The 24,841-nt window shown below is 39.3% G+C and overlaps 1 protein-coding gene and 1 pseudogene across 2 annotated transcripts; both read right to left on the minus strand.

Annotated features, from left to right (window-relative positions):
- Positions 1 to 167: 167 nt before the first annotated feature.
- On the minus strand, positions 168 to 21,213 carry LOC122659921 (pyruvate dehydrogenase (acetyl-transferring) kinase, mitochondrial-like). Of its 2 annotated transcripts, XR_006332581.1 has the most exons (8): positions 20,877 to 21,213; positions 19,517 to 19,775; positions 19,171 to 19,351; positions 17,491 to 17,638; positions 16,441 to 16,654; positions 5,500 to 5,566; positions 5,354 to 5,451; positions 168 to 337 (listed from the first exon to the last, which is right to left on the minus strand). XR_006332581.1 is itself a non-coding variant. In XM_043855081.1 (6 exons), the coding sequence occupies exons 1-6, from the start codon at positions 21,123 to 21,125 to the stop codon at positions 5,508 to 5,510; spliced, it is 1,110 nt and encodes a 369-aa protein (XP_043711016.1). In that variant the 5' UTR covers positions 21,126 to 21,213; the 3' UTR covers positions 5,354 to 5,507. The 2 variants fall into 2 exon arrangements, 1 of the variants encoding a protein (XP_043711016.1); XM_043855081.1 differs by lacking the exon at positions 168 to 337 and having other exon boundaries at positions 5,354 to 5,566.
- LOC122659922 lies at positions 18,274 to 18,941 on the minus strand (annotated as a pseudogene).
- Positions 21,214 to 24,841: the final 3,628 nt, after the last annotated feature.

The following is a 24,841-nucleotide window of genomic DNA, read 5'->3' on the forward strand; positions in this document are numbered from 1 at the left end:
GGGCTCAGTAACCTGAGCCGTTGGCCCAGAGGCTCACTCATCCCTTGAATAAGATCTGGAATTAACCCGATCCCGATTCCTGCCATTCTAATCTTAATCTGTGTCTGAATTTTGCAGGCAATGTGTGTGAAACAAAACACTCCCATCAAGCACTACACCAAACAATGTGTATGAAACAGAGAAGAAAAACGCTAAAAAACTGCAGTACAATTCTAATATCACAATAAACCACCCTAAATTTGGTCATAGTTACTTGCAACCTGGACAGTGCTCCAAGCAAAAACAAAATTCTGTCTCAATTGGCTCCTGGTTAGCAGATCCCAAGTTGACCCTGAGACCCACAGGGAGTAAACAATAAGACGAAAGAACTTAAGGAACTGTTGTAATGATGTTTTTTTATAAGAGAACAACCACGGAAGGCTAGTGGTAGTATGAGTTATGATGAAGAGACTTCAGCCAGAATGGCAAAATTTCCCTCTGATATAATGCAACAATATTAAACAGATCTTCACCACCATATGTATTGGTTCATACATAGAAACCAACATTTCCATCTTTTCCACCAAACAACAACAATTTTTATAAATAAGACCCAGAGATATGGGGCTCAAATATGCAACCCCCTTGCATGATTGAGCTATTCCGAACACTTATTTTCTTTACAATTCAAGCTTGTAACAGCATAATAGTCTTTGAATCCCATTGTTTAAGCCTCAACCAGGGCTTCAAGGGAGCAGTTACACCTTTGTATCATTTCTTGGCTTTGCCACTCTTGTAGAACCCCCATAACATCCACCACTGCCCAATCTCTCTCATCAATATTCATTTGATATAACAGGGGTAAGGCTGTGTACATTTGACCTTTCCCAGACCCTGCAAAATGCGGGAGCCTTGTGCACTGGGTACGGCTTTTATAAGGGGTGATCCTTGTGGACATAAGCAAAAGGATACATGCTAAAGCACTTTCTAAGTTGGTGAAATTCCACACATGCATATGCCTAAATAAATGGAGCATCATGACGTACCTGATAAAATAGTGTAGGAAATAACCACTACTATAGGGATAAAGTAAGACTTATCTTATTGCAAACAATTCTTCAAACAATGTCACACTTAGGAGAGTCAGTTTTCGAATCATGATCACGATCATGAACATCTACAATAGAAACAAACAACACTGAGACGTGCCAATCGGTCACTCTCCTTAAGATTCTATTTGTCCCTATAGGTGCAAACCGAGTTTACTTGCAAACCAATCTCCCAAGATATAACAACCTTTACAAGCCCACCCAAGAGTCCTTGTACTTGACTGAGGGCCACGTTGATAGACAAAGTAGTGCTCAACATTCAAGGAAAACTCACAAAATGTTTGATTCAACTTTTTCAATGTGAAAAGATACAAGAGAGAACTTTGAACGTATCTGGAGCAACAAAACATACGGGTGACTTGAGATAAAAGGCAAAATCACTTTGCACATGAGGAGACCACTCCTATAAATAGAGAAATGACATATCCTCCAATAAAATCTCAAAAGTCACACCTTTTGAAAACAATATTTGAAAAGGGAAAAGACATAACCATGTGAAAAGGTGCCAACCAAACAATTCGATTTTGACTATTGGGAACGAACTATTTTGAATTTTACTTCGGTTATAAGTATCGAGCACTTTAGAACATATAGGAGATATTGTTGTAGACGTCTTTTGGACTTAAATCTACACTAGTTCTGACAAGCCACGCTACTAAGTACTGGTGAAAACAACGTTTCTTGAACCTTTCCTCATCGGTGTAGCCGACTGACCTGCTAGCCATATCCCACAGTCCGACCATATGTCGTCCTGTTCGGTACACTGATGACCTGCCAGCCATATCCTACAGTCCGACCATATGTCGTCCCATCCGAAATAAATGGACATTCCTCCTTTTAAAGGACCAGCCTTGTCCCATCTCAGGTTAATGGTTTAGACAATTTCGCCTTTAAATTCCCATTAGAAGCGACCCCACTTCTTACAACCACTTAGGTCAACTCATAATGTGCACCACAAATAACACACCCCAATAGTTATGAGTTATAGTTGATTAAGAGCTATATACTCATCCTCTATCATTGTGGTGAGTACTACTTTCCCCATCTAACCAGAATGAGCCAAAATTATAATAGCACTAGCAAGTCATCCAGTGACCTCGTTTTTACCCTTTAAACCTAATTCAGGAATTTACCGCTTCACATAGGTTGGGTTTCCATCACATGACTTTAAGGTTCATTCATTTAGATGTATACAACGCTAGTGGTCAGAGGCTATATAGTGTTAGGTAATTTTTATCTTGAATATATTGAATCGATAACGCTATCTTCCTAAGCCTCACCAAATATATGTAACGAAGACATATATGTCTTTATTTCTCTACTAACCATGCCCTTTGCATTTCGTGTCACCACTTATATTGATTTGGCTTCGGGCATCACCATATAAATCTATGATGTAGACTTAGCCTTGTGGCTCTAGATTTGGCCTTCTTACAAAACCATATAAGTAGAATTATGGAGGAACCTATAACTCAGATTTATATTACCGATTCCATGAATCGCTTCCCCAACACATGTTTGTACATGCCACCTTTAGACCAAAGTAATGTTCAAGCATTTACAAACCAAATCTACGCATATCTAGATTCTATTTCCAAGTAGAGATTAACCATTCTATTTGGCTTTATTTATCTCTTTAAGAAGAGAGACTTGCATACAAATATATACATTCTCACAATAACCCCCACATTTCTGGGTTTACCATATTCATACAACTATATCAACATAATATGAATATATCAAGTGTAGGAAAAAGTGTAACCCCCACACATTTTATTTCATCGCAATCAAATTTCCATATGCCAACTATAGAACGGCACAATGAGTTTGCACATAGTGGGAAATATTGTGATCACCATACTTTCATTCTGATTTACCCATGCAACTTACATGTCACTCGATAAATATTCATGCTCATATACAACTTTATATGTACATAATTAAATGCACAATTACAGATGGACTATGTATTGATCAATAAGCATTATACAATGCCACTTGTCTCTAAAGACGAGCGGTTAGAACAATCTACTTGGTCACTCACTTAATTAGTCAATCTTTGGATTTATTGTAATTCAATCAAATATTAACACATAATAAGCAGGGTCATCCAAACATTAGATTTAGGTATGCAATCACTACAAATGATGCACAAAGTAAATACCTTAGAATTAGCATTAACACAATATCATTTAGATACCTAGGCCAAATGACCTATCACAAGGTCCACATGAAGAGATTGTCAATAAAAAAACAATATAATATTTCCATATTTGAGCCAAGGTCTGATCTTTTATCTCTGTCATAACTGGGTTACTAAATCAGAACAATTCCAAGTGATGATCAAATTTCCAAAAATGGATTCCATATATACCAAGTACTTGTATACAGATGAATATATTTGCATATAACCAAATAATATAGATTACACCTAATCAATAAAGTCAAACAATCAGACTTGGCCCCACAGGGCCATATCAGATTACATTTGATCCCACTAAATCCATAAGATAGGGCCTACTGCTGGCCCCAAAAATTTCAATAGGCCCACTCCTCATTTCTCTTCATTTTACCTATCTACACATAACCTGAGAGAATGAACTCTCTCTCAATTCCGTGTATTATCATTTGTCAAATTTGATTTTAAAACAATAAATGCTCATGCTCAAGACTGAACACAGATTTGAACTATATCATAGAGAAAGAAGTGCATTCCATGGTAAATAATAATACATTAGTATAGAGGAATTATCAAGAGCTCATCCACGTTTATAACCCATATTCTCACTTCAAGATATTCAACTCTTTGAATAAGTGAAATTAACCAAACCTTTAAGAGAACTCATGAAAAAACATGAAGTTTCTAATAACATATGCACTATCTCACGCACTTTTCCAAGGGTCATAACACCATTAGAGATTAACATATCGATCATCAACTAACACATGTGAGGTTTGAAATAAATTGGTCTCTAGACTGTTGCCACCCATTCACACTTAGAAACAAAAAGTTCTCTACAGATGCTCCAACATTATATGAGGCCCATGTCTAATAAAGACAAATGCTCGATAATCTTTAAAGTAAGAAAGAAAAACTTATGGTGGAATCTTCTCAAAGAATATATATAAATGTAGTGTCCTTTACTTGACAAGTCCTACTCTCAAAAGGTACTAGGGCTTGGGCTTAATAGATACGAAGAAAAAGAACCATTACTTACCTACCACCACCTATTTTCAATAACTGTTTCATATTCCAACGTTTCTTAGTCATCAAACAATGTTCCGGCACCATTTCAACTTTTAAAATAATTTCATGAAACGTATATCAATTCATGAGTGAAGAAACAGATCACTTCAAAACAATGTTACGAACGAATCATCCTACTGCAGTTTATGGATCGGTCACCAATGTACAGGAAGAATAATTAAATGGCCTGTCAAAGGATACATGACAATTGGCCTTGCAAACAAACATCCCCACTGTTCTCTTTCCTTTCTTTCACGTACATTTTTACGCAAATTGAAGTCATGGAAAAGAGATACTCCTCCTTTCCAATGTTGATTAGCGGTAGAAGAATAGCATATACTCAAGCCATTCTATAGTCTTAAGAATTACAAAAATTCAAGCAAAAATACAATCTTAAGAAATGTAGAAAATAACCACTTCTATAGGGATAAAGTAAGACTTATCTTATTGCAAGCAATTCTTCAAACAATGTCACACTTAGGAGAGTCTGTCTTCGGATCACGATCATCTACGGTAGAAACAAAAAAGACTGAGGCGTACCAATTGGTCACTCTCCTTAAGATTCTATTTGTCCCCTATAGGTGCAAACAGGGTTTACTTGCAAACCAATCTCCCAAGATACAACATCCTTACAAGCCCACCCAAAAATCCTTGCACTTGACGTGAGGGTCACATTGGTAGACAAGGTAATTCTCAACACTCAAGGAAAACTTACAAAAGGTTTGAACACTATTCAACTTTTTCTATGTGAAAATATACAAGAGAGAACTTTGAAAGTATTTGGAGCAACAAAACATACAAATGACTTGAGATAAAAGGCAAAATCACTTTGCACATGAGGGGGCCACTCCTCAAGACATCCTCCAATAAAGCCTCAAAAGACAAACCTTTTGAAAACAACATTTGAAAAGGGAAAAGACACAACCATGTAAAAAGGTGCCAGCCAAACAATTCAATTTTGACTATTGGGAACCAACCATTTTGAACTTTATTTTTCGGTTATGAACATTAAAACCACAAATAGGAATGGAGAGAAAGAATGTACAATAAAGCCGTGGCTCCGCAAGATACAGGATGATCTGCAAGATATGCCCAGCTTACATCAGTAGTAGGCAGACCTTCCCATTTCATATTTCTTGAATACAACTCGGAAGTTCAAGCAGGTCCTTGGATCATGGCAGGGGTTCTTGTGAATCTCCCAGGCGACTCAAATGAAGGTAGGCATCAGTCCCTGTAGAACACGTCATGGATCTTGATATGAGGATGTATTAAGGTTACTGAGGAAACAAGAAATATAACATAACAAACTTGAATGTCATGAACGTTGGAACCATGAACAACTTGTGTCAAGGATTAATTTAATTGACAAGTCTTTGGTGCATCTAATGAAACAAAGCAATCATCCTGCAATAGCAACAGGGATTCCAAGGAAGAATTAACATCATGAACAGAATTCAATGATAAGCCTGAGCGTCACCATGAGGCAACGTAGGACATGTGTACTCAACAAATGTGCCAAACTGCACAACTAGTTGGCAAATTCGGATCTGCGAAATATTTGGACAGAGAATTACTTGGAACAAGCCGTTTTGTTAATTTAAGATCTTGGTAAAAAAAAGGACAAAATAAAATTCGGCTTCGGATTCAGATTCAGGATTTATTCGTTTACCAAAAAATAAAATCCGTTTTAATATTGGTAGTACACGTTTCACATTACCAATCAATTACCATATGTGCATAATATAAGTGATATAAAAATTGGAATAACATTTGTTTCATTAATCACAAAACATAATAAAAATTCAAAACATAACATTCAATCCAACTAATACCATCATCCAAAACATCATAGAAAGTAAAAGTTGAAGTAGACTCTTGTAGTGCTTTTGACCCTGTTGTGTTTGCTATGTGCCCACCCAAATGCCACATACCCAAGTTACAAGGAAGGAGTGGCAAATCTGTAATTTATCACAAGTTTTCAAAGGGGAGTGGAAAAGATGTAATAAACCAGAATCTGAAAGGGATATTGGGTAACTCACCAAAGAAAGGAGGGGTAATACGGGAAATAATCACAAATGAGGTAATATCGTGGGAGGGTAAGGAGGGTCATCTTCAACCTCCAGCCACAAACAGAAACAATAGTGGAAAAAACCAGTCTCAATTTGGAGAAGAGATCTCCTTCGCTGGTGCCTTCATGACTCTGGGATTTTGGGGCAAGAGTTTCAACCCACAACCTTATTGAATGCCACCAAAGGCCACCCGAAACCACAGGTAAAAGATAAGGGAGTGTACTGTCGAAACCTGACCTAACAGTAGGTATGAGACCAGCAGTATTCCTTGGTCTCACTCTCACAACAGAGGGATTTTCCAGATTTGAAACTCAGCAGGGTAAGTCGATCCTTTGGGAATGAACATGTCTCCAAATCTCAAGACCAAATGGTCTAGGAGCGAAGGAAGTCCAACTATTTTCCCTCTTCTCAAACAACTGCCCAAAAGAGGTTTAAGGAAAGAAAAAAAGAAAAGAAAGGAGGAGAAGAATGAAAGAAGAAGAGAACTGACCTGAAGTAGGATCAGATCTGGAGTCACGCAGGAAAGGAAGAAAGAAGAGGAAAGGGGGGGGGGGGGAGGGGAGGGAAGGGAAGGCCACACAGCCAGCACTCAAACAACTCAATATTCAACTTAATTCCTTCTCAATCTATCTTCCAATCACTGGTAATGCATTCATATAAATAAGAAAAAAGAAAAGAAAACCTATACGTAATCTAAAATAGAAATAGAAACATTCTCAAACAAGGAAACTACAAAGTTACCTTCCTACCCAATTTCCTACCACAATAAAACAAAACAAATAAATTGAAGATACATATTATCCTAATATGAGGGTGGGCCTTGGTGCAACGGTAAGGTTGCTCCATTGTGACCAAGAGGTCACAGGTTCAAGTCTAGAAACAGCCTCTCTGCAAAAGCAGGGGTAAGGCTGCGTACATTATGACCCTTCCCAGACCCTGCAGTGGCAGGAGCCTCATGCACTAGGTATGCCCTTTTTTATTATTATTATCCTAATATAGAAAATAAATCTTTAATTATCCTATTAAACCCAAATACCAATTCGGGTCCGGTTCCCGGTCAGGCTCTCAAACAGATTCAGCCCGGTCCAAGGAAGTGTTCCTACATCAATTCCTTCGCTGTTGAGAAGAACTCGCCCACGAGTTTTGTAGACTGATAGAAATAAAGACACTCCAACGGGGGCTTGCTGCTTCTTGTTTGCAACCCGAATAACAAACAACAACAACTCAGCCTTATCCCAACTAAATGGGCGCTTGCTGCTTCTTGTTTGCAAACTGAATAAAATCCAGATATGAATCTTCGATGTTGCATCTGTGTCTTGAATTTTAAATATGTGGGAGGGGGAGTATGTTGTTGCCTCAACCATAATAACTGTCTCGTCTTCTTTGACCGTTACTTCTTGTCCCACATCCAAGCGGTTTTCCTCATGTGTTGACCCATTCAGCTAGCCCTGTGACTGCATTGTTGGTGTCACTTTCTGTGACTCTGAGCATACTTCATCAACCAATTCTTGAAGAACGGATGTCTGACGCATGTGAGAAGGCTGTAGGGTGCACAAATTTCTATTGCAATCAACAACACCTCTTTGTTTCTCCAACCACTCTTGACCCAATTTAATAATGTGCTAAGAAGAATCAAACACTTCACAATAAGCCCCATCACAATATTGAGAAATGGAGAATTTGACAAATACATCATCCTCAGACTCAATGATGTTCTTGTTGGTTTTTGATAACATGTCCACCATAGATTGAGATACGAGATTTCATCAATGAATATAATAAGAAGTTTTATGTTGGGCAAGCGAACTCTAGTCTTAAGCATAGTTTGAAATCTCGGTCGAAACCACCGAGATTTCGCGAAATATTTCGGTTTTGACAAAGGTTGAAATGAAACTGAGTGTGACTCAGTAGGAATGTACGGTTTCAACCGAAATATCGGTTTCAACTCGGTTTCGGTACAAAACAGTACATATAAAAGCAAGATTCGTGTAAGATTCAAACTTAGATGCATATCCTTTTTCCCAATGATTTTGAACCTTGCCGGAACTTTATGTCGTCTTGACATAGAGTTGAAGGAACGGTTTTGCAAGGGTGTTTAAACCTTGGTTGTACACTTTCACTTGACTGTTTATAACATTTGTACACTTGTACTTCTATCCATGGAACTAAATGTCGGTCGAAACTGACCGAAATCTCCGAGTTGTCCCAGTTTCGGGCTTGGCCGAAACAAAACCTATGGTCAAAAATCTCGTTTAGTTTCAACCTAGGGAGGCCCACCGGCATGTCTTGGTTTCGGGCTTGACCGAAACCATATCCAAAACATCTCTATCCTTGCTTGTAACACTCTGACATTGTGTAATATTAAATGGTTTTCTTTTTCATTCCTAATGCAAATTTTAGTCGTTTTCATTGAATTTTGTGTCTTCGACATTTCGTAATATTAAATGATTTTTCTGCTGAATTACGGTTTATTCAAGTATGTTTTTGGAGATTACTAAGGGTCTTTTTGGTATCATTTTCCATTTTGTTTTTTTGACACAAAAACGTTTTTGTAAGTGTTTAGTATCAGTTATGGACCCTATTTTTATTTAAAAACATCAAAATAATAGAAAAAACCATAATAGAGTTGAGACCTTATTATGGATTTTGGCCAAAAATCGTTTTGTCATTTTTGCGAAAATTTAATGAGCATGTGCTTATAAAGTCCCAAAATCGAGTGTAAAGGAGTCATTTCCTCCTTTAATTAGAAAGTCGAATCCCAACCACCTCCTCCTTCTTCTTCTTCCTCCTCCTCTCCTCCTCTCCTCCTGCTGCTGCTGCAACCCCCCTTCTCCAGAGTCTGGCTCAGTTCCTCGTACGAGGAGCAAGAGATCTCTCCTTGTACGCCCCTTAGAAGACACATCTCCTTCACAAAACCGAATACCAGTTGTTATGGTTTATCATATTTCACCCCACTTTCTCTTCTTTGAACACACCTCCCCGACCCCCTTCTACCTCGCCTCAACCCCCTCTGTTCTTCCTCCTCAGCCCCCTTCTCTTCCAAGCGTGCCCACCCCCATATCCTATCGCCCCCACCCCACCCCTGCTGCAACCACACGCCACCACCACCCCCTGCTTGCCCAAGGCACTGAGACCCCCTTCCGCGGGCAGGGGATGTGTCCCTGCCACTGCAACTCCTCAACTTAAATCAGATTTTGTTATTCTGTGTTCCTGTGAGTCCCTGTTTTGTTCCTTAAATCAGATTTTGTTTTGTTTAAAAAAATCTCTTTTCCACTCATGCTTGGGTGTGCTGAGAGGCATGGGAGCTGAGGAACATGGGGTGTTGCTTCAATCCATCAGAGCTAAACATTCAGTCAACCATAAGATTTTTATTATTATTACTTTTTTTTGAACAACCATATGACCCAGATAGATGACGAGGTCATTATGGAGTGGGACGAACCATCATCCTTTTAACACAGATCCACAAAGAAGTTATAGAGACCCATCAGATCTATGTGGGTTTGCGTTATACACATATACCAGAGCCTTAGACGCCATCTCAAATCTGGTATTGGATATAACTTCCACCAGGATGGATTGCAATTTTGGGGGGCATGTCTAAATCAGATGGGTTTCAGTTATACACATATATGGTGTTTTGAACTTTTGATCCAAGGGAGGATGAATAAAGAAACACAAAAATGTGTAAACAGCTTCACGGGTGGGGCGGAGTTGGTTGCAAAGGGGTGTGGGACAGGAGTCCTGCTCTGTGTTTCAGACTTGGAAAAGAAGATGGGAGATGGGGGAATTTCTTCACCTACCACTAAAAATTGTTTACACATACCTACTTTCCCAAACGATTTCTCATTCTATACTCTATTATGTCTGATAGTTACCAAAGAGTTTCGCCTCAAGTGCACCAACCTCAGCCCGAAGGAACGATTCTGATCCTCGATTTGAGTCTCGTGTAATTAAATTAGCTTTCCGATTCTGTTAGTGTGAGGTGAGCCTGAACTGACTGAACTGATCCAGTCCAGGGAGCGAATACAAAGTCTATTCGACTACTGACTGACTTATGGTATTCTTTCAGGGAGCGAAGCCTCGAGACCTCCTCGATACCTACATTTTATTATTAAAAAACCTTTTTATTAATGATTTTTTTTTAAATAGACCACAAACAAAATGAAAAAATGATACCAAAAAGACCCTAACAGTGTCCCTTATAGGGAAAGGACCTATTTGAACTAGTATATTCTAACCACTCTTGTATGTGTGCAGATTGTTTGAGGCAACAGTCTCTTGTTTGGTTAAGTCTCTATAAGAGCTTGGCCTTCCAATGTGTGGCAGCAAGTGGCAATCTATTTGATTACCACAAACCCTTGTGTAAGCCCACTCTTATAGATTGAAGTGTTTATATACTTTAGTAAGTCCAAACCTTGGCTTGTTAGCATCAATTACAATTGGTATACTTCAAGAGCACCTCGCAAAACCTCCAAAGATTTCATCAGAACACAATTGGATGAAGAAGCCATAACATTGGGTCAAGAGCAGGTCAAGAGAAATCAAAGGAATCACTCTTCAAAGGACTCCATCGGTGTGGATGAATCTTCGTGTGTTTAAGAAATTTATGCTGTAAATTATAAATCTTGTAATTCCTATGCACTTATGTAAGGTGATTCTCACTTACGACATCCTAGACACCTTTGACCAAAAAATCCAAAATATAACAAATTGGTAAACCAATGCTTGGATTTTTTGGTAGCCTGGCCTTGGGAAGACAAATGACCAAATTTGGGATTTTTGACTTAATATATATTTGAAAAGAAATATGAGGATCTTTATACCAACCTAAGCACTAAAGGAGGGGAAAAGGCTATATTTAAGATAGCTAAGATGAGAGAAAGGAAGAGTAGAGATTTCGATTAGGTGAGGTGCATCAAGAGTGAGGATGGAAGACTGTTGGTAAGGGATGAGGACATCGTGAAGAAACGAGATGAGTATATTTGTGACCTTCTAAATGGAGATAGGTTGAGTAGAAGTGATCTGGACATTTACATCCCTCCTCCAGACATCACATAGCATAGATATGTAAGAAAGATTAGTATGGAAAAAGTTAAAGAAGCCTTAAGAAAGATGGAAATAGACAATACTCTAGGCCCAGATGAAATACCGATTGAGGTGTGGAAAACTCTTGGAAGTTGTGGGGTCTATTGGTTAACCAATTTGTTTAACAGGATTATGAACACAAGGAAGATGCTAGATGAATGGAGGAGAAGCATTGTAGTCCCAATCTACAAAAATAAAGGTGATATCCAAAGCTGCAATAACTATAGAAGCATTAAGCTTATGAGCCACACTATGAAACTTTGGGAGAAGGTTATTGAAGCTCGTTTGAGAAGAGAGACCCATATCTCGATGAACCAATTTGGCTTCATGCCAGGTGGATCCACAACTGAACCTATCTACTTATTGAGGAAGCTCATGGAAAGATATAGAGATAGCAAGAAGGACCTCCATATGGTCTTTATTAACTAGGAAAAGCCTATGACCGAGTCCCTAGAGACTTAATCCGTCAGGTTCTAGTGAAGAGAAGAGTATCAAGTAAATATGTGGATATAATAAAGGATATGTATGAGGACGTTGTCACTAGTGTGAGATCTGTGGGAGGTCAAGGCAAGGAATTCCCAATTACAATGGGGCTCCATCAAGGATCAGCCTTAAGCCCTTATCTTTTTTAGCTTATCATGGGCAACCTGACCAAGAGCATTCAAGACAAGGTCCCATGGTGTATGCTCTTCGCCGATGATATCGTTTTGGTGGATGAGACAAAAGCAAGGATTAACGCTAAGTTAGAACTATGAAGATTAACCCTGGAAACAAGAGGTTTTAAGATTAGTAGAACGAAAACGGAGTATTTAATGTGTAATTTTAGTCACAATATGATGGATACTGACATGGTGCAAATAGATACCACAAAGCGACTATTTTAGATATTTGGGGTCAATCATAAATAAGGAAGGTGACATAGAAGATGATGTCTAACAAAGAACTAAAGCGGGATGGTTGAAGTGGAGAAGTACGTCTGGAGTGCTATGTGATCGACGTATTCCTTTAAAGCTTAAAGGAAAGTTCTATAAAACCATTGTTCGCTCGGCTATGATGTATGGGGCAGAATGTTGGGCAATTAAGAAGTGTCATATTGAGAAACTTTGTGTGGTAGAGATGAGGATGTTAAGATGGATGTGTTGAAAAACAAGGAAGGATAAAGTAAGGAATGATCATATCAGAGCTGACTTGGGAGTTGCTCCCATCAATGACAAGCTCTGAGAGAGTCGTCTGAGGTGGTTTGGTCATGTTCAAAGGAGGCCTAGGGAAGCCCCAAGGAGGAGTGATATGATTCCGATTGATGGAGCTAAAAGAGCGAGGGGTAGGCCTAAAATGACCATAGGAAAAGTTGTGAGAAAGGACATGCATAGTCTAGGTCTCGGGCTGTGTATGACCTCAGATAGAGCCTATTGGAGGGCAAGGATCCATGTAGCAAACCCTATTTAGCTGAGATTCTCCTGACTTGCTGAGCTGTGCCTCTTTCCTCTTTCACTTTTCTTGTATTTTCCTTTGTTCATTTGTCATTTTTCATTTTTCACTTCTCATCTCATTTTCCCATTCTTCTCTTTCACTTCGCAGTTTTTACCTACTTTGTTTGATTGGATCCATGTAGCCGACCACATTAAATTGGGATAAGGCTGAGTTTGTTGTTGTTGTTGTTGAAAAGATGATGTCAAAATTCAGATTTCATATATTGGCAAAATCTGCAACCGGATGGATGTAACCGTTTACCAACCGGCTGATCCTTCCTAAGGGCTCTGAGGTCCATCTGGCTGATGGAACTGGCTCACCGGTATCAACCAGATGAAGGGACCTGAGAGCACTATGTGCAACCGGCCCGGTTGATGGACAGCAACCGGCTGATGTACTGGCTCACCTGTGAACAGCCGGTTATTGTTCATCAGTTATTAAACAGCCATATACAGTAACGCCCATTGACAACCAGCTTGCTAGTTGGAGCAACTTTTCAACATGGTTTTAACTGCTTGCTTGAGTAAAGGGGCACATAAACCTGATGCTCATCTTTTCTTATGGCGTAGATGAGTGGGTCATATTTTTGTTCATTCTCTTCGTTTGTTACTCCTAAGTTGTTTGAGTCTGTCAAAGTTTCCTAATTGTCTTGTGAGATGGGTCAGTTGTCCAAGAGCATTGTAAAACCAGTTATCCTTTCAGCATGAATAAAACTGACTCTCTCTTTCATTTAGTGTATTCCGATGTCTGCGGACCTTAATGTAAGACTAGATTACTAGTCCCAAATAACCCACAAACCAAATTAGAAACTAGGACAAAAATTAGAAAGTTGGAGTTTCAAACCAAACCAGCCTTGGGAAGGTATCCAAACTTGGATCGAAGGTTTCTTGTATGGTGGTGAAACACTGCTGGAAATTTCACTCAGTTTGTATGGCTGAATTGGGAGATAAGGCAGCAACACCAATTAGAAGGTTGTTAGAAAACTTGCAAATTAGCACTGCACTTGGTCTCCAAGAAGGATCGAGTGTAAGGCTGGGTATGAAGGAGCTTTGCTGCAATTTTGGTGAGATTCTAATGGACAGAAGTGAGGATATGAGAGTAGAATGAAAATAGAAAGTTTGTGAATATGGAGCAATCCAGCCAATGGGATGGGCCAGACTTGGGATCGAGTGGGTGGTTGATGGTGTGGTTCTATGCTCCAAAGCCCAGTAGATTTCGATGGATGAATGTGGAGATATGCAGCCTTGAAGTTGCAGCAGGAACTTGGGGCAGAACTGAATCCGCAAGGTGTGAAAATCTCCTTATGTTGATCAGCAACAGCAACAGCAGCCTTGGATGGATCTGGGGATTAATTGTAGCCTTCCAGTGATTCTTCACAGCACTTGTATTGATCACAGGGTAGCAGCAACACAAAAAGGGATTGATTGCCCTGGAGGAGAAGATAGAGAAGAGAAGGGGGTAGGGGAATGGCTCTCTCAGCCTGGGTCTCTCATCCACAGCTATTCCAGCTGTTGAAACATGGAATTTCTCCCATAACCGGTGGCAAGCTTGGCCACAAATTCTATTCTCCAAATCTGTTCCTTCCTTATAGCTTAGGCAAGCTTACAATAAAAATAGAAACTAATCAGAAAATAGCAAATAGGGAAATAGAAACTATTAAAATCTAACTAAAATAGAAGGTAACTAAAATTAGAAACTACTAGGCTTTATAGCTCAGCCTTCTAAAACAAACAAGGAAGGACACTAAATAGAAACCACCTTGGGTCTTCTCCTGAGATATTATAGTGTTGTTCCTGCTGGCTATGGTTGCCGTTTACGTAAGGCGATTTATGGGCTCAAGCAATCTCCCCGTGCATGGTTTGAGAAGCTCAGTGATGCTTTGTCTCAGTTCGGTTTTCAGCGTGGTGCCTTTGATTATTCGGTCTTCTTTGTCAGGACAGTGCCAATACTACAGTGCTTCTGGTTTATGTTGATGGCATAATCTTAACTGGAGACGATCCTGAGCACATCACGAATACAAAATCTTTTTGGCGCTAAGTTTGACATTAAAGATTTGGGATTCTTTTAAGTATTTTTTTGGCCATTGAAGTTTCTTGATCTACTAAGGGCATTTCTATCTCCCGGAGGAAATATGTTCTTGACCTTCTGGTTGAGATAGATCTTCTTGGAACAAAGCCTACTTCCACTCCTATTGACGTGAATCATCATCTTCATGATACTATCTTTCCTCCGTTGCAAAAGAAAAAGACTTATCAGAGGCTGATTGGCAAGCTTTTGTATCTCAATGTTACGTGACCAGACATTACATATGTTGTCAGCGTGCTTAGTCAGTTTATGCAGAATCTTTGTGTTCATCAATATGATGTAGTGCTTTGGGTCCTTCGTTATCTCAAGCAATCTCTGCGGAAGGGGTTGTTGCTCACTAATCACAGTCACCTTGATGTTTATGAAGTACTGTTCTCTTTTCCCCAACTCGGCCAGCACTCAAATAACTCAATACTCGACTTAATTTATTTTCAACCTATCTTCCAATTGGTGGTAACACATTCATATAAATAAGAAAAAAATAAAAGAAACCCTATACGTAATCTAAAACAGAGGTAGAAACATTATCAAACTAGGAAAATACGCAGTTACCTTTTTACGTATCCAATTTCCTACCAAAATAAAATAAAATAAAGATTACTTTTTATAAATCTCTACTTATCCTACTTGACCTAAATCCCAATTCGGGCCCGGTTCTCGGTTGGGTTATCAAACAGTTTCAGCCCGGTCCAAGGAAGTGCTCCTGCATCAGTTATTTTATTGAGTATTGCTGCGAAAAAATTCTATCAAGGTAAAGAGAGACTACAAAGTTTTAAGCAATAACAGGCCATCTACTTCAATTGAAATAGGTTAAGCAAGCCTGAATATAAAGGTTCTGATCAGGCTCATGCATCTCTAATGATTATGAAGTCCCTGTTTCAGTTTTTTATTTGTATTTTCTTTGGGGGTGAATTGTATGGTTCAAGGCCCTGTTTTAGGTCACTAGCATATCATTATCATAAAGCAATAGAATAAATACCATTTTGTCTTTGCAATAGAACAGCTACTTGATGCTTTTACCAACAAAAAGGAATAGTTAAAAGAATGAAAGAAAACAGGAACTACATTACACCTAGAGTTATTTGAAACTACATTTCAAACACATTCTTCAGTGACTACAGAAAATTATGGAACCTAATGCAAGCATCACACAGAGTGAAAGAAGGTTCAGAAGTTTTACCTTCATCAATACCTACAATTGTAATGAAAAAAAAAATTCACTCTTTGAAACATAGTGAAGAACTTTCGTCATGAATGGAAAAGGGAGTACAAGAGAAAGAAAGGAATGCCAACCACTAAGATCACTAAAGATATACAAGATAACTACATATATTCTCACCAATAGATCTTTTGTTGAAATATAAAAGTTAGATAAGGAAGATATTGGACTCACCATATCCTTCCATTGAAATAATTTGCAGATCACCTCCAAAGTATCGAGCATACAAGCGACTTATTGGAAGGCCATATCCATATCCAGCCATTGTCACCCCATCAGTTGATCCAAGGTCTGATTGCTCGTCCAATGGGTTTTTTGCTGTACTATAAAGATATGTAAATATCTTTGGAAGGCCACTTCTTGGTATTCCACCTCCTTCATCTGAGATCTGAAATATTAAGGAAATCAATCAATCTGTTAAGCATATCAAGAAGTAAGTATATTTTTTTAGGGGAATCCCTTGGGCCTGTACTCTTTTTCTTTTTAAACAAATTAGGGGGCTTGCACCATTTTTTTTAAATATATACAAAAAACAATTTATTAAACTTGACTAAAACTTAACCCAACCAAATGGGTTGGCTACATGAATCTTATTTCTTAATCCTATAACACATACAGAATATAAACTCAAAAATAATGTGTGTAAGTGAGAGAGGCAGGTGTAGCTAGATGCTATTGGGATGCAATGGCACCAAAAACAAAAGCACTACAGATGCCTGCAACAATGTGTACCCTTATCCCTCATTAAAACGACCATAAACAAGACACCACATGAGAACCTTCTTAAATCTCAACAGGCATAAAGAGTTCCACACTGAGGCTCCCTGTGTTTTGCTGTGAAGTATAGAGAATGTTTTTCTGGAACATTATTTAGTCACAGCCTGGTAATTCTTGTCCTTCATAAAAAATTATGGAGTTAGCTGACCAAAACCGAGAAGAGCTACCCTTCCAAAAACTGACTAATGTAATTATCTACTGTACATCATTCCCATAATACTAGTATATCAAAGCTGTTAATTTATAAATTTTATTATATCCATAGAACTGATAATGTTAATCTAGGTGTAATACAACACTAGTTTTGGGGATATTTTCAACATATTACCTTAAATCAAAGCCTCAAATAAATTATCTGATAATAAAAAATACAACTCAATTCACCAAGCCTTATCCCAACTCAAATACATATAACGAAAAAGAAATTTCCATGTTTCGGATGGATACCTTTATCGTAACATCCTCAATTCCATCGGCAACTATTATTCGAATGGGAGGTGCAACCTTGTCTGAATCCATAAACCGCTCTTGGACAGCACGCAAGGAATTCTTAACCAACTCAAATAACATAAGATGCAAGTGTGTTGGAACATACCTGTTACAGTAACAAACAAAATAAATATACCATAGAATTGAAGGACGTTATGCATTCACTGCAGATACAACCCTAAATGAAGCATAAACAAGACTTTTGTGCACAACACCAAATACTTGGCATCCTAGTTCATGGATTCAGTGATCACCAGGAACTTTCCAAGGAGGATAAAAAATGGGTCATCTAATGGACCGGCAGAATCATCAGCTCTGGTTGGTGGATTGGGTTATCCACTCCAAATCCAAGTCAAAATCAGCAAGGATCAATCCAAACCCCAACCCTAATCCTTAAAACCAAACCCTATTAGAAAGAAATTTTGCATATTACATGAACCTGTTGAACCCTTGCATAAAGGTTCAACTATTGGAAATAAATAAAAAATGAGAATAATACTTGAACTTCTAAATATGCTTAAATCATCAGCGATATTAATTAAATCTTTACATACAATTTTTTAACTTAATTTAAACATTGTTATTGGATTGCAACCAAAATTATTGTGCAGTTACCGAATTGCTGTGTGTTCAAGTTATTACAGGTCAAAAGGTCTTGAGCTAAGCAATGTTCCAAAAACTTTTCATTAGTAGATTAAATAGCAAGCTGCAATGATTTTGGTAGTGTCTTTTTTTTTGGCACACAAGAGTAACAAAGATTCAAAAAACCCAATGAGTTTACTGAACAATAAAAATTCTCACTAAAACTGATCATATCTGATGCATTGACCAATATTACTACCGATCAAAATGCTCTTAACCTCTAACAAGTAGCAACATAAAACAAAAGCTAGATACTGATGACAAGTTCAAAAACCACAAACAAAATTGATTTCCCTAAATCAAATCTTCTACTCAAGCGCTCTCTTTTTTCAGCTTTGCAAGCTCTTGCCTGATAGCTCCACCCCTCTAGATTTTTGCTAGCATGATTTTGAACCTGTCAAAGTCGTTGAGAGAGGCTCTTTTCATTTGGACAATCAGCTTCCTTCCCCATGAACTTTTCTCCCACTTATTCTTGACATCTGCTGCCTCCATGGCAGCAATCAAGGTGTTCTTCTTTGGGATTCTCTTGATGTCAATCTTAATATCTGTCAGCGAGAGCCTCTTGAAATTCATTTGGCTTCTCACCATATCAGGAGCATCAACAAGAGCCCTATTCTAGTCGATAACATCAACTATCACGACAAGCTTCCCATAATCTTTGCCGTAGTTAAAGAGAGCAACTCTCCCGATCCCAACGTACTGCTTGAAAGGCATTGTAGCAGTTGCGGACGAGAGAGACGAAGATTTCAGAAATTAGGGTTTTCTTCTCTCTCAATTTTGGCAGTATCGTCTGTGCTACAAAAACACTATGTAACGATGAAGGATAGAACTTGTAACGTCTGTACACGCAAATAAATAATACCAGAAAATAATGTAAAAAGAAAACCAAAAACCTGAGAACGAGTGACAAAACCAGACCAAGAAAGGAGTGCTATGTTGCCACCAAAAAAAAAAGCAATTATTAAAGCTTCAACAAAATGGCAACGAAGAACATACATGAATGTAAAGTTGGGATCACCATAGATGTTAACATCAGGTGCACTCCCATACTCTTGCAAACAAATAGCACGGGCATCCTCACTTGCATTTCGTGCTATCTCCACAGGAGACATTTTGGTATGTATGTAACCTACACGATCAGGTTGTGGATTTGGATTGTGTAATACCACATGCTGCCCTGAGTTTCAGCCAAAGTCCAAATTCTGATCAGTAAAGTTCTTATAAATATGTAATGGAGATTTTTTGAGAACATGATACAAAATCAAGATAACCAGAGACGCAAATGCTTGTATAATGGGAAACTAAACAAAGGTCAATAAGAATGAAGAAAGACAGAGCTAACCAATGAGCATGCGGATCCCAATTCTTGACATGTAAAAACGATCAAGAAACTGGTGAATTTCATCAAGATCTTCTGTCACAACCTTTGGCTTCAAGTCTTTCTTCAGTTGTTGAACACCCAAAGCCATCATAGGAACCACATTGTTGTGTCTCACTCTGATCATTTTAATCATTTGTGTAAAATCCAACTCATCACTTGTATCTTTGATGGTCGGAAAGCTTCGAAGATCACGGAAAGAATCCAAGTACCAATCTCGAACCTATAAGAGAAATATTAAAATAAGTAAGACGAAATGGCTCTTAAACCTTCAATTTAATAAACCATGGGCCAAATTGCAAAGTCAGCTGCAAAATTCATAATTTTGGGTCTCAACTGGACTAGAATTTCCACACACCCCCACATGGGACCATCTCCCAACAACTCACGGTATGAATAATGTCAACAGACCTGTACTAAAGCTATTAGAAACATCAAATCTAAAATCACATACAGAGTTAAAATGAAACATTGTAGGAACTACACAAGTCACACCCAATTGCAAACTGTTTGCAGAACCAAAATAATGACACCAAGTATCAAAGTTTGTCTGCAGAAAAGTTCAGAAAGATCTAAGAGATAGACATTTATAACTCTATCTGAACTATGCAGAAAAGGACTCAAGAAGACTTTAATATCAAAAATTCTGTAGAATGGTAAAACCCATGTGCCAACTGCCCAGTCAGATAATCATCTCTAAACAATCTATGGTGTAAATGATGCCAACAAGTATTTTATCAAGGGCAAGCAGATCTTTGAAAACATTACAACACGGGTACTTATCAATCCTAGGAATCTGCAAAATGCTGCACCAATTGCAACCAATGTAAGGAAATCCACAAAAGAACACTAAAACCAGGGCGCATGTCTACATAGCAGGACAGAAAAATCTGCACTACATCAATTCTACACCCCTACCAACAACCTCCAGAATAGGTTCAGCCGATTTCTAATACCAACAAAAGAACGACAAAAGGAGGCCATAACGGGAGCTCAAAGTCTCATCCAACATCCACTAGAACCCCTCTGTCAATAGCAAGAATCCACAGGAAGCCTTAGTGAGACAAAAGATCTTATGCAACACACATAAGGAGATATACGCAAAATTTTGTCAGCGATTTAGGAAAAAGGGCGAGTGGAACCACATAAAACAATAGCAAACACAAAGGCCATTGCCCCTGGGGAAAACTGGGAAAAATTAACGAAAAGATACAAACAAGATTATGTCCATAAATAATCAGACATCCAAGAATCTTCTAAAGAAGAGAAAGAAGGAAAAAAAAAATAATCCATTGCCAGAGAGGCCAATCAAATAGTGAAATACCTTCAAAACAGCAGGTTTATCAGACAAACCATAAGGCAAGCTGTCAAGCTCAATGGCTCTCCTTGCAATTCTTATGGGTAACTCTTTATGAAGGAACTGAGCAGAGATAAGCAAGTTTTTGGCAGTGGGGTTAGAGCCAAATTCCATCATGTATCTCAAGCTCACGCCAGTCTGCTTCATGGCACCCAACCTGAGTACATCATCGATCAAAGCTTTAGAGAAATTCTCGTACAAGTTCTTGGCCGCCATGGCTGACGAAGGGAGACCAACAAACCCCGAAAATGTGAACAATAACAAACATGCAAACACAGGACGCAAATCAAAGCGAACATAGAGAGAGAGAGAGATAAACTGTGTGGCATTGAGTGGATTGATTCACAACCGATGAAAGGCTAACTAGGGTTAGACACTCAATTCCCAGGCTACCTTTTTTTGCCCATTGGTGTGGTGAACAAGCTCCGCACGTATTCACAGAAATGGATAAAGACACGTGCCTTTCTTCTGTGAGCCAGCTTGGATGCACGTTGATGATAATAATATGGTGGAAACCAGAGGACACGGTTTCGTAAAACTGGAGAGGGAGAATGTTCTCTGTGCCGCAGTGCAACCTGCGCCCAGGCACATGGGCTGCCTGTGCAAGGGGTAAGGTGATCTTTGTGTCCACCCCCATGTGTCTGGGCTCAGGCTGTGCTGCAGCACAGAGAACAGTGCCCCAATTGGAGAAGTAAAAATTCGTATAAGAAACTTTCATTGAGAAAGTTTTCCTACACCAGTAGTAGGGAAGGAAATTTCCAACACGGTATTGGACTATTGGTTATAAGGTTTTTTAAAACGATGATTATGGTATAAAAAGAGTGATGGAGAAAGAAGTGGCAACACCGGACCATTGCACCAAACTCTTTTTTTTCTTATTTAATAAATGGGAAAGAGATTGCTGGTTGGGCCTCTATAATTTGCACATAGACGCTGATCAATGGAAGCGCATGCGCAAGCATTGCCTTGGATCGAATTTTTTACTTTTTCATAAGTGTAGTGTGGTAATTTTGCGTGCTTCTGTGTCTACGAGCCACATCGACCAGATATCTTTCCCCTTAATAAAATTTTAAAGGGCCCTAGATTTTCAAGTATATATGTGGCCTTGGGCTTGAAAAGTTATATATACAAGTGGCTGAAGGAATGGACCACCGATTGAAAGGAGAATGGATGGAGGACCACCACACCACATCGTTCTTGACCTTTCATTTTTTTTCGGTGAAGTTTCTTGACCTTTCATTTTGGTACCTTTTGGTAGACGAGCTAATATTTTATTCATAGACTTGTAACCACTCTCATGAGTCTCATTTACTTGAACTTAGGCTTCCAGAGTAGTAAAAATTCAAACGTTGCAGCAGTGTTCATGGCCCAGCCCATGAAAGAGTTGGGCAACACCTTGCACTTCAGGCTCGGCCCATTGTCAGGGCCCACTTGCATTCTCCAACTCAGCCCATTCTTGGTTCTATGTGGTGGTTCGTGGAGTGGTAGGATAAGGACGGCATCGTTGTCAAAAATGTCACACAGAGAATACGGTGGTGACATGGTGGTGTGGCATGTCAGCAGGATCGACTTTATCCGACTAGTAGCCCTGGCGGGTCCCACCTGTTTTAAAGAGCCAATCATCCCATCCATTATTTTCTCCATCTTCGTTGTCAAACTGTTGTTTTGTCTAAATTAACGGCAGGTTGTCGTTGTTGTTTGCCGTTTTCTCTTTTTCTGTTTCTGGCCAGGTTGTTATGAACGAGAGTGAGAGAGATGGTTGCGAATTCCCAAAAGTTGCAGCCTTCCCCGGCTGATAGGATTTTGAGAGAATTGGGCTCCTCTTCCAACACGGCACGTCACATGTGTTGTTACGTGTGGAAATCTCCGTTACTCGATTCGTTTTAGGATGAGTCTGCAAAAACTGAGTGAGCACAAAAGAGTCGGTGTGGCTTCGACCAAAGACTCTCCGACACCTAAGTCAGGTCTCCGGTGTAACAGCGTTTCAACTTAGTGAAAAATGAGCTCCATACCTGAGTATTTATAGGATGAATCGAGGCAGCTGGATGAGTCCTCGTATGGTAAGAGTCCTTTTTTGATTGGGCTCTTCCATGTGGAGCAAAAGATGAGAGTTATTCTCGGAGTCGGATTCTTAATAAGGTAGGAGTCCTTATTAGAACGTGATTCGATTCCGTCATGGGATTGCGGCCTGATTCGTGTCCCGTGATTGTCGGGGTGCAATGGCATGGCCCCGTGATTTTGGGCGAGTCATAATTATCACCTCTAGAGGGGCCTCAACCTCGGACGACCGAGTCCGAGGGGCCTCAACCTCGGATGGCCGAGTCCGAGGTGCTCGACTCTGTTGTCGGTGTAGGTGGGGTACGATGTACCGGAATGCTCGTCCAGGGAGCTTCGGCACAAGGCTCAGCTCGGTAGCTTCTCTACTTGTGACCGATCTCTTGGTTGTTCGTCTCGGTATTCGTCCTCGGGGGTTTCAGCTGCTGGGATGACTCCAACGGGCTCGGCAGAGTGCTCGGCCATTTGTGCTCGACTGTGTCAGTGAACGGGATGATCTCCAGGCCAGGGCCTCATTTTATCCTCCGGTGTCCGGTTCGGTGTGACTCCTTTTGGTTTGGCTTGGTATTCGGGTTTAGCCTGAGTACGTCCACATGTCACCCTTCGAGTGGAGGACATTTCTATGACTCATCAACATGCTATGGAGAAGAATTTCAGCTCGGTCATCGTCAGATGTGCGCAATCATTAGAACCGTCCGAAGGGCACTTAGCCATCCGTTAAACTCGGATGGTGCGTCGAACATCTTCCAACGCACAGTGCCAGATCCATTTTTAGATGGTGATTGCATTAGAAAAATAATCCTCTCCAATTCCCTCGGTCGTGCGGTAGTGCTAGGTGGAGATGCTAACACATGGCAGCTCGGACATCCAATGGTTCGAGCTCATTGACTATGTTGAGCTCAGACCATTGGATGCTCGAACTGCCACATGTCGGCATCTCCACCTAACACTGTTGCACTACCGAGCTTTAGGAATTGGAGAGGATAAAAATCCGATTGCATTAAGAAGGCTGCATATTTTTTGAAATGGTGATTGGCGATATAGTTCCTGCATGGTCCACTTATGATGGTCTTGGTTGGTGTCAAAACTTGTGAACAAATAAATCTCAAAGGTCTTATTTATACATCAAATTGGGAAATTTACGAAACACCCCTTGAAAATGGGCCGATACTTAAATCACCCCCTCATATTTGAAAATACTCAAATCACCCTCTCTACACTAACGGTGTTAGTCTACTATTAGTTATTGATGTAGAAGGACTATTTTACCCTTATAATTATTTCACTCTTATTTATTTTTTTCCCCTTCCCCTTGTTTATACCTACCCTTTTGATAATGTAAAATGGGTATTTTGAATTAGTACAAGCTTCTCTCTTTGAAACTTGAAATGAAGATGATCTCTGTCTTTTGATGATAAATGTGGTTTTGAGCAGAAAGAAAAAAAGAACAACCCACCCCCTCTAATCCATGATTTTCTTCTTTTTTTTCCCTTTTTTTAATTCTTCAGGTTTAACTTTTCTTTTCTACTGTTATTCTTTCTCCACTTCTTTTTTATTTGATTCCATATCTTTACTCTTCTTTTTGTTCTTCTTTTCTTTAAGTCCATTCCATTACATAAATGGATGGATTTGCAGGTTTTATCTTCAGGAATGTTGGGTAATTGTATTATAATTTCTTACAAATAATTGAAACAACACGAATTGTAATACAATAGATTAAGCAGTAGAAACTAGGATTGACCTTTGGCTGAAATGAGAAGACCAAAGCTTGAATTTGATGCAGAACCACACCCGCAACAACTTGAACAAGCTTGAGGTTGAGTCACACTTGTGGTGCTGCCTTTAAGGTAATTGATGTCTCCTACTACCAAGGAGTG

This window comes from Telopea speciosissima, chromosome 4 (assembly GCF_018873765.1).
Source record: "Telopea speciosissima isolate NSW1024214 ecotype Mountain lineage chromosome 4, Tspe_v1, whole genome shotgun sequence".
In the NCBI taxonomy this organism is placed as follows: Eukaryota; Viridiplantae; Streptophyta; class Magnoliopsida; order Proteales; family Proteaceae; genus Telopea; species Telopea speciosissima.

Coding starts and splice junctions, on each gene's coding strand:
- LOC122659921 (XM_043855081.1), bottom strand. CDS start 21,125: ATGGCGGCCAAGAACTTGTACGAGAATTTCTCTAAAGCTTTGATCGAT. Junction 19,776..20,876: donor ATAAACCTGCTGTTTTGAAG/GTATTTCACTAT, acceptor TTTCTCTTATAG/GTTCGAGATTGGTACTTGGA. Junction 5,567..16,440: donor TATTTCAATGGAAGGATATG/GTGAGTCCAATA, acceptor CGTGTTCTACAG/GGACTGATGCCTACCTTCAT.